Source organism: Sitodiplosis mosellana, unplaced genomic scaffold (assembly GCF_009176505.1).
Source record: "Sitodiplosis mosellana isolate CC-2019 unplaced genomic scaffold, AAFC_SMos_1.0 Smas_scaffold_1, whole genome shotgun sequence".
Lineage (NCBI taxonomy): Eukaryota > Metazoa > Arthropoda > Insecta > Diptera > Cecidomyiidae > Sitodiplosis > Sitodiplosis mosellana.
The window spans coordinates 9212473-9227331 of record NW_022595244.1 but is presented as its reverse complement, the minus strand read 5'-3'; the positions used below and the strand labels follow the sequence as shown (position 1 = coordinate 9227331).

Below are 14859 nucleotides of genomic sequence, written 5' to 3'. Positions count from 1 at the left end.
CTTAAGAATATGATATGCCATAAATGTCATACTTCGTTGTAGTGCATTTCACACATAGTAATTATCTCCAGGTCAAATGCCATCAATAACCACTCAAAATATTGGCAGTAAATTGTCGTTTTTTTCCCAAGAACAAACCGTTACTATGTGCGATATTTGTTTCTTTAGACAACACTTGAGCAAGAAGAAAGTTGAGCTGTTTCTTTTCATCACACACTTTGTTTCGGGGTTTTCTTCATCACCTTTCTCGTGAATGCAGCAATAAAGACTCGTGTCGCCTTTGCCACTTGAGCAACACTTACCATTTCAAATGATGAATTTACGCTCCAAATGAACTAATAATGTTAACAAAAATCATTGACGTGAATATTTCGATGGTTTTATTCGTGAGTTGATACTTGAAAAAATGTAATCGCTTTCTTAGGCGTATTGTCTACAATACATGTTGGATACATAGAAAAAAAAATCCGCTCTTCATGAGCGTTATCAAATGATTACAATAAATTTTCACCGTTGCAGCTGTGAATGGTTTGTTTGTGGAATGATAGGTATTCTTCAAAGAGGATGTCGACTTGTCCAGAAAAAAAATTGGAAAAAAATGGAGAAACCAAAATAGATCAATAAATGTAAACAAAACTGTAAGTATTAGTCATTTTTAGTTGAGTTGCTGCTAGTTTCCAGCAAAGTGTTGAATCTGTTGGCGTGATCTTGGTTTTTGGTGCTAAGGTAACTCTCAAAAACTTCCATATCATCTTGACGGGTTCCGAACAAATTGGCCTTGTAGAGAACTACACCATTCCCGTAGAATACTTTTGTGCGGATGAACATTTTTCGCAATGTACGATTGAGTGAACGGCAGCGTTTTCCCAACGAGTTTTCTGTATTGTGTTTGATCATGTCGTGTTGTGCTGCCTCTTCTATTGTAGGTAAGTTCGGCTTTGTTTCATTGCATTGTTGGCACGAAAATTGAAAGGTGTGCATACTCAAATGGGTGAAAAAATCTTGTGGCGCTAAGTATTTGTTACAACAGACAGCAATCAATCCTTTGTGTGATTTATCAATCACATTTCTTGCACGTTTCGTTTCTGCTGCATGTTTGAGCTCATGATGCGCATTGTATTCATCGTCCAAATTGAACATTTCACCGCAATGATCGCACATCGGTTTCGTGTAAACATCAATGTTCAGCAACCGTTGAAATTGCTCTTCGGTCAATCGATTCGGATTGAGCATGTTCACCTCCAATATCATACTGTGTTCGTTTTGAAAGTGTTCCGGCAGATCGGATGGACTGCATGTATGGTCACACATTGGACATTTGTCGTTTGCATTCACATCGCTGAAACAGATTTGTAATTTTGAATGAATCTGTCCGATATGATCGAGCATGCCTTTGTATGTGCTGATCATGTCACAGTAATGGCACTGCACCAACGTTTCAATGTAAAATCGGAATGGATGGCCTGCGTTACGGTGCTCGTTGAACCAATGATCGTACACCCTCTTGGCTGTTCCATCGATGAAACGACTGTTTATGGATGTTGAATCGTTGTTTTCATAGCACTGATAACACGAATACACCATGAATCGATCGAATTTCCCGTTCACCTTTTCATCTTCGGGCGCATTTGGTTCCAAGTGTATCAGCATCGTTGAGCCGGGATTCATTTCAAACATGGTCTCCGGATGGAAGTCATTGTGATGCGCCAATAAATCTTCTTTGCTCGTACTTTGGTAGTTACATTTCGTGCAAAGGAAACTTTGGCGCAGTACGTAGCCACTTTGGCTGGCCACGAAATTCGTTATTGTATCGCCCGATTTGTCGCCCAATTGTGATTGCTTTTTCGAAACGAGTGTCTTGATGTCGGTGATTTGGCGCGGATGTTCTGCTTTAAAATGATTCAAAGCCAACATCGCTTTTGCAAATTCTTCACCGCAAACATTGCAAACGTATTTATTCAATCGAAATTCAGACACAATTGTTTGCTCGTCAGTTTGACGTTGAATATGCTGGAACGTCCACACATCTTTCGTGTGCTCGTTTGAAATGTGCTTCAATATACCTTGTGCTCGGTAGTATCCGGTTGCATCTTTATCGTTGCAGCTCATGCAGCGGTATAAATCGGGATAATGGTTGAACAAATGGGCCAAAGCGGTCAAATTATGTGACGGTAATTTCTGGTTACAGCAACAAACGTACTCTTCGATTTGTGCATGTTCTTCGGAAATGTGCTCTTCTAATTCTTCATAATCAGCGGTCTGAGCATTACAAATGGTGCACTTGAATAGCGTGTCTGGTTCGATGAAATCATATCTGATGCTCGTTCTCACGTGGGAAATATCTGGAATCAGTGTGACTTTTTCGTAATGTTTATCAATTCCACGCATACCGTAGCCGTGTTGACTAGTCAAATGATTCATCAGTTGCTCTTCGCCAATCTGCAAATAGTTGCACTCTGCGCATATGTATCCTTCCAATGCGCCATTTGATTCGTTGGATTTGCTCAAATCATAGATGCTCGTGAAATGTTCGGTGCCGCAGTTTGAATGACTGGTTTTCTGTTTAAATGCAGTGTCGCAACCGGTGCATAAATACATTGATTCACCTGTATGTGTCAGCAGGTGTGACTTCCAGGTTCTGATCTGCATTGCCTTCATCTCCTCACAGAAGTAACAAACACCTGATAGTTTGCCTTTGTGCAGTTCGAAGTTTTGGCTCTTTGTACGTATTACATTGGCCATAGCTGGTGATGGACGAGCAATAAGCACTTCATGATCCGAATGATGCTTCAAGTAGTGCAAAACCAAACGGGCATCTTTCTTGTTACACAAAACACACAATTTGTACAGGTTGTTTGCATAGTACATGTTTCGATTGGTATTTTTTACCATATTTCTCTCATTGTCGTCGTCATCATCATCCGTGTCTTCAGCGATGGGCCGATCAAGTGCAATTGTATTGCGCAATACTGATTTTCGCTTTTCCATGGCCATTGCGTAACGTGAATGGGTTCCATTCTGAGTTGACGACTTTGGTATTTCATCCACCAGTGGATCCATACTTGCTGTTAATTTGGATCGAACGCAACATTAAAGTATAATAGTTATTAGCAACAGCAATAAATATTATAAATGAAGCTTCTTTCAAAGAACCTTCGAACAATCATAAAATGAATTGTTACAAACCTGGACGAAAGTCATCGCTGTCTCGTCGTCGACGCTTAGGTCGGTCTATTCGATCTAGTCTTACACGCACGTCATATTTTGGATCAAACTTTCTTTTTAACTGACCTCTCACTGGATGGCTGACATCGTTCGACTCGGCTATTTCTTTTCTTGCCATTAGCCGTTGTTCTCGTGGGCTTATCTCTTGTTTACCCTTTGGCTCACTTGAGCTGCTCGACTTTGGCTCACTTGAGCTGCTCGACTTTGGCTCACTTGGGCTGCTCGACTTTGGCTCACTTGAGCTGCTCGACTTTGGCTCACTTGAGCTGCTCGACTTTGGCTCACTTGGGCTGCTCGACTTTGGCCCACTTGAGCTGCTCGACTTCGATGCTCTGGCTTTGACAGTTTGCTTTGGTGTGGACAATTGATCAGTCTCGACTGTGGATTGACTTGGACCAGATGTTGTATCATTTTGCTCATCAATGGGTTCCTTTGTTTGTGGTTCCAATGACGTTTCTAACGCTTCGTCAAACTCTCGCAATTTTCTGTGAACGAAAAAGAACCATGAATTCAAAAATCGCTCCATTTCAAACACAAAATAACAACAACGAGAGAAATAAATATTTACACGGAAATGCCCTTGAATATGTCGCTGCAGCTGCATTGTTTGTCATTCGGCACATTTTCGTCTTTCCCCAATGTTTCCAGCAATTGCGACGATAACTCCTTCAATAACTTTCGCAACTCGATATCCATTTTGCTGGAAATACGATGAATTGCATAGAATAGAATAGAAAATGTTCAATACCAGCAAATGGTTAGGTTCAGAGAGGGAATATTCTCAATGTCTAACAAATGACAACAGGTGGAGTTGGTTTTGTGCACAACTAATGTTTTGCTGTAGCAAAATAATCAGAACAAGTGCCCGCAACAAAGATTAGCTGTAATCTTGTCTGATTTGATGCACATGCTTTTCTTTTCACATTTTTACTCTCCAACGATGGCATCTTTTTTTTTCGCCCAGTTATTATAAAATATAAACTAATCCATCGAACAATTTTGGTCAAATTGATCAATTCTCTATTTACTTACCGATTTTTTGTTTGCCAGTTGACTGAGAGCGAGAACTATATCCGAAAATTTGCATTGAACAATGCTGACACCAACTAAATCGTGCGTTTTTTCAATGGCGACGAGAAAACTAAGTGAAGACTAAACAAATGAATTCGGATACCGCTACAGTATTGACGCATTGGCAACAACCGAAAAAAGTATAATTTCGCACACAGTTACACGATCATTGGCTTTGCATATCACATATAGCGAAGGGTATACGTCAACTTTGCCTATGTTTCTGGTCCGCAAAATGTCTCAACGTTCTGAACAAATGAGAAAGAAGTTTTTTTCTTCAGAAAAAATACTTTCTAGAAAAGCGAAATCATTTTTTTTGGATTGGCAAAAAAGTATCAATAATCGAATGCGAATCATACTTGACACTACCGAAATATGAATGTTAACTATCATGCAAATCTCATTTAATTGCAACCAACGTGCTTTTTGTAACCTCACATTTTTAAATTCAAATGAAAATTGATGCTTAACTCCGATTAATCGATTTCTTATCCATTAAAATGGATTCTATCTTCTTAAATTAAATATTTCGAAATTACTTACACATTTCCTATTCGCTGTTTGGCTGAGGCTGAGAATCAAATCTCATAATAAGCTAAGCACTGACGCATCGAATGCGTTAATGGTGTGACTAAATTTAAACAGTGACGAGCAAGAATTAGCAAAGCCGAATGAAGCTACAGTATTGTAAACAACGTCGCCGAAAATGTGATATCACACACAGTTACACGATGATGTACAATGTAAATGCTATTGCATTAGTATTTAACTCTTTCACGTACTGTGTGCCACACAGAAAAGGATAAATACTCACATAATTTAATGCAACAGTGAACGATATTGATGCTTCGACAAATCTCAACTCCTTCTTGAATTAATTAGAGAAAAAAAAACAAATATTTTTTTGGTACAACAATAATATTTTGGTCGTTCATGTTTTCAAATTGACATATTTCAATGGTTTCAAATGGTTCATATATTAAGTGTTTTTGGAACAATTCAGATGTTCATAAGTACTTATGCTATTCGTTTAATATTCAATATTCATGTTTTTGGCGAGAAAAAAAATCAACTTATTGATTCACAACTATTCTCGTTAATAGACACCTATGATGGGTTTTCCTATTTCTTCGAACAAATTTTTGCCAAGTTTCGTATTTCCAACAACGAAACTATTTGGGAAGAAAATCTTCTTATTACCCATCAGAGGTATAAAGTTTTTAATGTTCTTTTTATTTGACATTCCCGGTCTTTTTTTTCCAGTTAAATTCGTTCATTTCGCAAAGTTCAGCAATTTTGGATTTTGATTGTTTTTTGTATTTTTTTTTGTCAAAATGCATCTTTAATGCAGGAAAGAAATTCTTTGATTGAACTGTGAAATGATCTGCATTTATCGTCGTGGTTAAATTACGTCGTATTATACCTTCTCTATCTAAAAATAAGAAAAAAATACGAGAAACAAAAGTCAAACTTATGCATCTAATAAGAGAAACGTATTGACCCACATCTTTTCACGTGCGAAGAACTCTTCGATGCATGTTACGATTTCATCGCGAAATTTTCCGCCCAGTTTCGTATCATCGATGGCATTTTTCGTCACAACGAAACCTGTTGGGAAGAAGATTTTCATACCACCCAGCAGACGCATAAAGTGTTTGATGTTATGAATATGATGGATGACTTCATCTGGATTTTCTAAGTGCACCTCCTTTCGATGCTTGGCCAATTCTTGCACTTGTTGAAATCGCGGTGATTCGGGGCAATCATTACAGCACAACCGATGCTTACAGGTGGATACATAGTTGATGCATTGTGCAATTCGTTCGAATCTATTTTCGTCACAGCAACCCGGTGTAAAATGGCATTTGTTCAGATCGAAATCCTCCAATTTCAATAACCTTAGCAACACATTGCCCACCACTTCACCTCTTTGATGAAACTTTTTGTAATGCTGCACCCTATCTTTTTCAGCAACTTGTGAACGACATAAACCGCACAACTGATTGTTTATTGGGTGCATGGGAGTGCACACTTTTCCGGGATGCTTCGCTGAATAATGGGCATCTAGTCCGCTGAATGTACTGATTATTTTGCATTTTGGTTCTGGACAGACAAGTAGACGTTTGATGGTGTAGAGCGCGGTTTCTGGATTATTCGGTTGAATCGCTTCGATATGAGCATGCATACTCTCAGTTGAGCCAAATAACTTTGAGCAATGTTCACACTCGAGCACATGTAATTTATGGTCATCGTTGTGCGTCGATTGATCTTCCATCAACAATGTATTGATGTTGAGCTCGAAATTATGCTTTATGTGGGAATCATTGTGGTGTTCCAGTGCATTTGATCTTGTAACAAGTGTCATACTATGACGCTTACACGAAAACAAATTATTCAACACATAATGTTGTATCTCGCTATGGTCTGACGTTACCAGTTGTTGGGTGTCATTTGATTGGATTACTTTTATCTGATGTATAACAGCACTTCTCAAATAACGATCCAAATGATTGTTTTGATGGTGCTTCTTCAACGTGGGTACATTGTTGAATCGCTCGTTACACTGAAGACACTCAAATTTGCATCGCACCAATTTGTACACCAATGTGTTGGGCGTTTTTTCCTCTTGCAAGTACACAATTTCATCATTTTTGTCAGAATGTGCTTTTATCCGATGCTGCATCATAGTCTTTTCAATGTGGCTGGTTTCATTACACTTCGTCTTTTTTGCGCACACAGGATCTTCCATTATGTGAGTGATCAATGGAGTTATGCCGGTCGTTCTATCCATCCTAATGAATTGTGAGCAAGACTTGCACAACAGAGACGAATACGAACTGTTTGATAAGCTTTCCAAATCCTTGGCCATTTCGACGCTGATACATTTGTATGTCATTGTTGGCTGGACACTTGTGCTGGATGGTGTTGCTTCTGCATTTGCCAACTGTTGTGGATCACATTTTAATTTGTGAAATTCCGATTTGACCGACTGATGCGAAAGTGTTTTCACTTTTGGTGTAACATTCTGTGGTTCTTGTTCAGGCATTTGCTTTGCCGGCGATGGTTGGCGCTGTGCTTCGGTTGCCTGGACCGCTGGATGTGAAGCAGATTGCACACTTTGCGAGGTGCGATGTCGGAGTTGTGCGTAATCGTCAAGTGTAATGTACGAAAAGTTGGCATTGACTTTAATGCTTGGCAACACTCCGGTGAATGCTTCTTTTTTGGCCACACTTTGCTTCAGTTTCAACACTTCAAGCTGTGTTAGTATATCAAGTTGAGCTGCATCCATATAATCAAGTGCCTCGGGATTGGCACATTTATACAACGGAAAACCATCTCGCGAATCACCAATGTAAACAAGTTGGGCTTCTCCCTCGTCATTTTCAGGTTTTGCTGAAATTAAAAGAAAATTATTGAAATTGCAATGATTTCACGAATTTTCACAACATTTCCAAATACAACTTTGAAAGAGAAATTCATTGAATTTCAATATGAAAGATGTTAGGATGTTCTACCTGATAGACGGACTGCGATGAACAAGAAATTTGATCCGTGATTTTCGAACATATGAGTTCTGATGTCTTCGATTTGGCTGAAGCCGACATTTTTGCAGTAAATGCATTGGAATTCCCCGAGTTGATCGGTTTCAAAGTGTTCGTCTAGTAAATGCGTCCGAATGGCGGATACAGTTCGCTTGACGCTTCTCACACAATACGGACAACTGTAAAGATCATCTTTATTCGGATGGCATTCTTTCAGATGCTCACATAGACTGTTGAAACAAGCGAATTCTTTGCTGCAAGCATCTAAAAATGAGATCGACATTTATTATTTTATCTTAATTAAAAACCTATGTTATATTAATGACAAACAAACAAACGTGTTGAACTACACTTACTTTGGCCGCATTTGATTTTCATGACATTGGCCAAATCGAATTTGATTTGATCCTCATCTCTATCTTCAAAATGTTCAACATATTCGCTGCATAATAAAACGTCACAAGATTTACCGATGTGATACTTTTCATAGTGCATCACGATATTATCCATTTCAAGGCATCGATAAAAACAATGTGCACACTGGAATTGAGTTTGTAATGAATGAAACATTTTTGGAATGAATTTGAATTGTGCTTACTGACAAAAGATTCATTTAATTGAATCGCAACAAACCTGGAATGCATTTCGACGATGCTCCGCCATATGATCCAAAACTTGATAGTTAGCTTTTGCTTGGTGCGGACAATATGGACAATCACGGAATTTGATATGTTGGTCTCTGGTTGCTTTGCCAATCACAGCATTACGCTTAGTCAATACATCAAACATGTCGAGATGTTTATCCATATGCGATTCCCAATTTTGATCATCATTTGTGGCATAAAGGCACATCGGATGCATACACTTATACAGTGCAAATTGTGTCATCAAATCAATTGCTGGCTTTTTCGTATATTCATCAATCCACGGGCGAACCTGATATTTGTATTCTTTTTCATCGACATTGGTGTAGGCGTTGAGCAAAGCCTTTTCTGTTTCCGGATCGATTTTGTATGCATTCATCGGGTTTGTGGTATCATTAGTCGCAGTTGCGTGATTGTCATCATTTTGCATTTCGCCTTCACCACAGTTAGTGTCCATGTTTTCTGCCTCAGATTCGGTAGCTGTTTCAGAGAAAATAATTAGTGCAATGGATTCACGTGGTTTCAAAATAAATCTAAAGACAACTTTAGAAGAAAGATTCATTGAATTTATGTTCTACTACCTGATGTGGTATCAACTGCTGATCGAATGACACGATTCTCCAAAACCGTTATTCGACTAGTCGATGGCTGAGATGTGGTCTTCTGTTTCGCTGGCTGCGGTCGTACTGACTTTTCAACGTAACGCTGGGTTTTCGATGGGAATGGTCCTATTTTAATTGAATAAATCAAAATTGCTTTTAGTTGTGAATTTATGTACAAATTTAAATTATTTTTCAAAATTTACCGTAGGAAAGTGTTCCGTTTGGATTTGTAAATGGAAGACTTTTCATAGCTGGCAAAAGGGTAACTTTTCGATAATATTTTTTGAATTCGGATTCATCGTTCATCTCGTGTTCCGCCCGTAGATGCGTTTGAATTTTCTTCTTGTCGATTTGTGTGTAATTACACTTTCGACAAACGTAGACGCACAGATTTTCCTCGTATGGATTGAATTTATCGACAACTCTTGTTGGATTGCCGCAGTGCGTGTGAAAACAAACCCGATTGAGACACAAGTCACATTCACGTCCATATTCACCTGTGTGGCTGCGAATATGATCGTTCCAATATTGAGGCATGAAATCTTTTTCTTCCTCGCAAAACAAACACAATGCCTTGAGATATTGCGCACTATTTGGTCGCATATACTTGGTGACCGGCATTTTTCCATCATTCGCCCTTATTTTTGCCACCATCTTCGCTGAAACTCTGGATACGTACACTTCATAGTTAACGTGATGAGATTTCATATGAAACACCATTCGCATGTAAGGTTTAACACAGATCGGACACACTTTTGCTTTATCACTTTTCAAATACAGCAATTTATCGGTGTTTTTGGCCACTGTTCCTGGCGTCATTGGTTCATCGCCATTGTTAAAAGCTTGATGCATTTCTAAGCATTGAAGAAAGATTCGATTCGAATGAATTTAGAAAAAATGATGAGTTTGTTCTTTTTTCAAATGTGAACCATTTAAAATGATTTAACTTACTCTGTGTGAAACGATAAGATTCATTTTGCCATGCTTTGGTGGATGGCGATGCATATAGTTTGCTTCTTTCAAAGGTTGATTTGATTGTGTACTGAGCATCTACTTGTAAAGAGAATAACAATTTAGAATTGTCATTTTATTTGGTTCAAAATTTAAGTTTATTCACAAAAAATAACGAGCTAAAGATTTGTTTTACCTTCATTTGGTGTACGAGTTTTTGTTTCTTTTTCGACCGAAGGCCGTTTAAATACTGTATCAATACTTGAACTGGAAGATGTGTCGTTTTCATAATCCATACGGCTTGAATTTGAATCGCTATGGAACGGCTGATAGCTACCCGATGTGACCGTGCTGGTTTTGTGTGCGGATTTGTCAGTTTTCGATGAACTAGAGGTTGATCGATGATGATCGTGGAAACGATTATCTTTCGATGAACTAGAAGATCGATGACGTTCACGGTCACCGTAATGGTTTGATTTGTGCCGTTTATCCGCGGATCTCTCTAGACTGTGCTCATTGGGATGACATTTTGGAGACAAAGAACTTCTTTTTCGTTCGCCATTTTTGGTGGTGTGGTGTGAATTATCAGCATTTCTCTGATTAATCAATAATTCGTATTCATTCTTTGGCACCATCACGACTTCTTCTCTCAACTCTTTGAGCAAATTTTCCTTAACCACTTTCATCATATTATCAATCTCTTCTTTGCGCGCTTGTTCATTTTCTTCTTTGATTTTGGCAATTTTTTCATCGATCATATCTTCAACTGGTCGTTCGCGTGTCGCGTAAACTGGTGTGGCGCCAGGACTTTCGAAAAACACATTGTTCGCTGGACTATAATACTTGTACCGATTACCATCCGTGTTGTTGTTCGTATAGCTCTGATTGAGAATAATGTTGTCGTTGTAATTGGCCGGTGGTGTTATATGCGGCTTCTGGCTATGCTGTGCGAAGAGTGTGGGCGTTGTTGGTAGCGCAAAGTCCAGATCCATCATATCTGAATTGGTTGCAAATTGAGCACCATATGAGTTTTCCGTAGAAAATTGCTCATCTCTTTGGTCTGAGTACAGTGGGCTATAACGTTGATGCGCTGCTTCGGGTACCATTTGTGTTGTATCATCATTTTGGATCAAATTCCTGGGCAAATTTTGCGATTTCTCCGGTTTGACCGGATTTTGATGCGATTTTCGCACTTGGAATTGTACTTTTTGTGTTGAGGGCATTTGTACGGTACGATTGAGTGAAGGCAAGTCTAGGTTAAAATCATCTTCGGATACATCGGATAAATCACCTCCAGAATAATTGTTGACGATGGATCCGATGCCATTGGATAAAACGGATGAGTGGCCCAATGATTCCGGTGTTCGGTAACCATGTACAACCATTGGAGTTGCTTGTACATTTTCTTCATTTTGGCACATCGGTTCTGAAATGGCGTTAGCGCGGTTCAGGTCGAAATCGTTGTTTTCGCCAACTTCATTATCATCGTCGATTTCATCACCGTTTTCATTTAGAGCTCGCTCCAATTGCTCTTTTTTCACCTCAAGTTCGGCTATGGGTAGGTCGTTGAAATCAGGAGTTCGATTGGGATCATCCGGCTCTTCGTCACTGCTAAGTTCAATAATTTCACTAACGATCGTTACGGGCTGGGACCTAGGCTCAGGAGTGGCTGCTGGCGTTCGCCGAAAAAAACCATCCACATCATATTTAATGTTAAACTTGCTTGGAATCATTTTGATATCCACTATATCGAAATTTGAAAGAAGAAAAAAACAAACCGAAAAAACGTATGTTTTGAGAAAAAAATCACGTTCAAATATGTAATATTGTTGTATGTAAAATTTAAGTGAAAAAAAAAATCAACAAAAATATTCGGCAACAACGTTTACTAAGTAGAACTTGTTCATTCTTGTGTTGCCTTCACCAAACTGAATCGCCTTCCCAGTTTCTCTTTGCTTACACTTTTCTCTTCTGTTTCGTATGCATCGTTCGTTTGCAGTCAACAGTTAGTTTTATAGAATGCTGTATATGTGTTGAGCCTTTATTAGGTATGAGTGACAGATTGTTTTTTTCTCTTTCTCTCCCTTAGTACTCTGATACCCTACTGTATTTGTCGTTAAAACAGTCAACAAAATAGTCTGTACGTAGAATGGTATAAACAACACTCGCTTTGAGAAAGGACAGTTTTGTTTTACGATGGAATTTTTTTAAAATTATAAATGTCTCAGTTAATCTGCCTTTCACCAACGGGAAAAAACCAACACCAATGTGAAATTATGTTAATGCGAGTGAATGTTCTGTTCAGGGGAGACAATTTCGAAAATATAAGAAAAAAATTTCCCATTGGGTGGCTTAATTTCATGTGCACCTACTTTCTCGTCCATGAAAAAAGACGCAAATCACGAAACTCTGTCTGTATTGAAATTAAATACTTTTCACTTGGATAATATTTGAGACAAACCGACTTCGAATAGAAATGAAATTAAAAGCAATGTGATAGGTCTTTATTTTTAAATTTATCACCGATTAACGAATAAATTTTATTTTTCATTCCACAAACTCCATTTACCTACGCTATCGCTTGAATGCCACTTACAATAAAATCCTTGGGTGCACAAAAGCATTCGAACAACACGTCTCACAGCATTGAACCAAAATTTCGCTGAGTTCGCAAAAAAAAACATATTGTCCCAGTCCAAGCAACTGTGTTTAATCGCATTCGGAATCATAAACAAGCGAGCACTTTTGTGTCAATTGAGTTCGTGTCTTATAACAGTCGACTCGTGTAGCTCAAAACGATAAGCCATGAAAAAAGTAATCACACAAAGGCTTCTCATCAAAGCATACATCTAGGCAAAGCTATAATTAGTGCAAGATTTATTGCTTTTTTGCTATGTCTCATATTTTGAAAGTAAATGCAATGTATGGCAACAAAATCATCCAGAATAAATATGAAAATAAAGTTGATAAATAACGAAGCATTATACCAATAAAAACATATAGCGTTTCACACAGAGATGGTTTTCGTTCCGCAACACAGATTTTAATAGCTTACAATATTGCGTAGCACGAAAAGTAAATGAAACAAAAAAGCAGAACGAAAAATAAAAGAGAGCGAAAAGTAAACGAAACGAGAATCGAATGGTGATAAAACGGTTGTGTGGTTTCTTCTGCCAGTGATGTTGCATAGACAAAGGGAGGCGATTTCAGTTTTTGGTTTACTTCTGTTCGAGTTTTTTCTTGGAATTTTAATCGATTTGTGTTTTGTGGCTAGCGAGTTACGTCGCTTTTACGACCAACTTATGCAATGAACACGGACAACATTCACCGTGCTGTCGTGCCAAATGAAACGGTCTTGTCAATAGTGAAAGGATTGTTTTTCGTTGTTGTCGATTTCTGATTTCGGAAATACTTGGCCACAATCAGAAACGAAAATATCGTCTCTAACTGATAGGGCCCCAACAACAACAACTAATCGTAATATTTACTTACGATTCAACACTGGTTTATGCATAGAAATCTTGAATGTTTTCGCTGTACTGCGCCACAGAAACAAATAAGATCACAGTGATCAAATTGAAACATGAAGGGTATTTGTCAATGCACAAGAATGTGCTGAATTTTCAGCCACATTACGCTTGCTACAATTATAGATAATCTTTTTTTCAAATATTTTTTTCTTATTTTTTGAGAGCAAAATTGCGCAGCAAAATACCTACAGTTTCAAAGTCACCTTCAATCTAATAATATTCGCTCTGTGCGGGGCAGTCGATAAGTCAATGCAACGTTCCGTCACTTTTTTTTTTATTATGTGGCTCTTCAAATGTCACTTCATATCACATTTTTTTTACTACTTAATGTCTGTCTAAACGGTTCACTTATCTACGCTTATCAAATATTCGCTCGATGATCACGGAGAAAAAAACACAAATAAAAATGTAGCTTCAGCTAAACGTACAATACGTTTACTACCGTATACTTTTCAGTGTATAATGAATACTCGCTTACACAAACTCGACGAATGGTGCTATGTGGAATGTGGCAAAAAACAACAACAGCTGCCGTACGAAAATATTGTGTCGCTGCGTTGGTTTTTTTGTATGTCCAAGATACGTTCGTTTGGTGGCGCGGTGCTGAGCGACGGTAGAGCGCGTTCTCTTTACGGATAGCCTCACAATACAAGCATACATCGCGTTCGCTTTACTTTAAGCCATATTTTATCTTTCACACAATCACATTGCAAATGAATATTTGTATTTGAGTCTCGCGATGAACAATCAATACTGTGTTCCGCTGTTATTAACAGCCTGCTATTAACATTTCGAATGTTGTACGGCAGTTGATGTATTTATTTGCATTTCCCTGTTGTTTAAGTGGTTTTGCTTTCTGAATTCGATTGAGTGCCGTCATGCTCTATGCATTGAAGTAATGAGGAGTAGGAAAAGCGAAGAAAAACTTACCTGTTTTTTAATTTGCAGGTAGCAAACGCTGGCTCAGAGATGACTTTAGCGCACTCAAGTGCGTTACAGCGTACCCGAGTATTTGTGTTGTTTTTTTTTGTTTTTTTCTTCGTTATACTTTACCATTTTGGTAAAAAAAAACTTTGTATCAATATTTTGTGTAACATAACAAAGAACAATTTTTGAAAAACCACATTTATATTAGTAAAATATGAAGAAAAAATCCCCAAAAGTAGAAATTGCGTAATATTGAGAAATTGAGCCAATGCACGTAATTACTAGGTGAATATGACCACACAATGCGAATACCGGGGGCAGAAAATGAAAGCTCTTCTTCGTTATGTTACACAAAATATTATTTTAC

General features: G+C 38.2%; 2 protein-coding genes across 7 annotated transcripts; both read right to left on the bottom strand.

The window, feature by feature from the left end:
- Positions 1 to 357: 357 nt before the first annotated feature.
- On the bottom strand, positions 358 to 5412 carry LOC129574241 (zinc finger protein 37-like). The gene is made up of 5 exons (XM_055455970.1): positions 4840 to 5412; positions 4258 to 4544; positions 3794 to 3925; positions 3187 to 3710; positions 358 to 3065 (listed from the first exon to the last, which is right to left on the bottom strand). The coding sequence occupies exons 3-5, from the start codon at positions 3919 to 3921 to the stop codon at positions 646 to 648; spliced, it is 3072 nt and encodes a 1023-aa protein (XP_055311945.1). The 5' UTR covers positions 3922 to 3925; positions 4258 to 4544; positions 4840 to 5412; the 3' UTR covers positions 358 to 645.
- Positions 5413 to 5525: 113 nt separating this feature from the next.
- On the bottom strand, positions 5526 to 14102 carry LOC129574228 (uncharacterized). 6 transcript variants are annotated; one of them, XM_055455943.1, is made up of 11 exons: positions 13755 to 14102; positions 13528 to 13676; positions 10232 to 11779; positions 10036 to 10134; positions 9288 to 9938; positions 9064 to 9210; positions 8472 to 8962; positions 8195 to 8378; positions 7812 to 8102; positions 5802 to 7689; positions 5526 to 5728 (listed from the first exon to the last, which is right to left on the bottom strand). In XM_055455943.1, exons 2-11 carry the CDS (start codon positions 13547 to 13549, stop codon positions 5725 to 5727), a joined length of 5325 nt encoding a protein of 1774 aa, XP_055311918.1. In that variant the 5' UTR covers positions 13550 to 13676; positions 13755 to 14102; the 3' UTR covers positions 5526 to 5724. The 6 variants fall into 6 exon arrangements, with proteins under 6 accessions (XP_055311918.1, XP_055311929.1, XP_055311898.1 ...); XM_055455954.1 differs by having other exon boundaries at positions 13528 to 13574; positions 13755 to 14088; XM_055455923.1 differs by having other exon boundaries at positions 5526 to 7689; positions 13755 to 14091.
- Positions 14103 to 14859: the final 757 nt, after the last annotated feature.

Excerpts from the sequence above, each read along its gene's own strand:
- LOC129574228 (XM_055455902.1), bottom strand. The coding sequence starts at position 12,764 with ATGATTCCGAATGCGATTAAACACAGTTGCTTGGACTGGGACAATATG. Across the intron at positions 11,780-12,631 it reads GTGCACCCAAGGATTTTATT|TGGATATCAAAATGATTCCA; the intron begins GTAAGTGGCATT and ends ATTTCGATATAG. Across the intron at positions 8,103-8,194 it reads GAAAATCAAATGCGGCCAAA|ATGCTTGCAGCAAAGAATTC; the intron begins GTAAGTGTAGTT and ends TCTCATTTTTAG.
- LOC129574241 (XM_055455970.1), bottom strand. The coding sequence starts at position 3,921 with ATGGATATCGAGTTGCGAAAGTTATTGAAGGAGTTATCGTCGCAATTG. Across the intron at positions 3,711-3,793 it reads ATATTCAAGGGCATTTCCGT|AAAATTGCGAGAGTTTGACG; the intron begins GTAAATATTTAT and ends TTTCGTTCACAG. Across the intron at positions 3,066-3,186 it reads CAGCGATGACTTTCGTCCAG|CAAGTATGGATCCACTGGTG; the intron begins GTTTGTAACAAT and ends CCAAATTAACAG.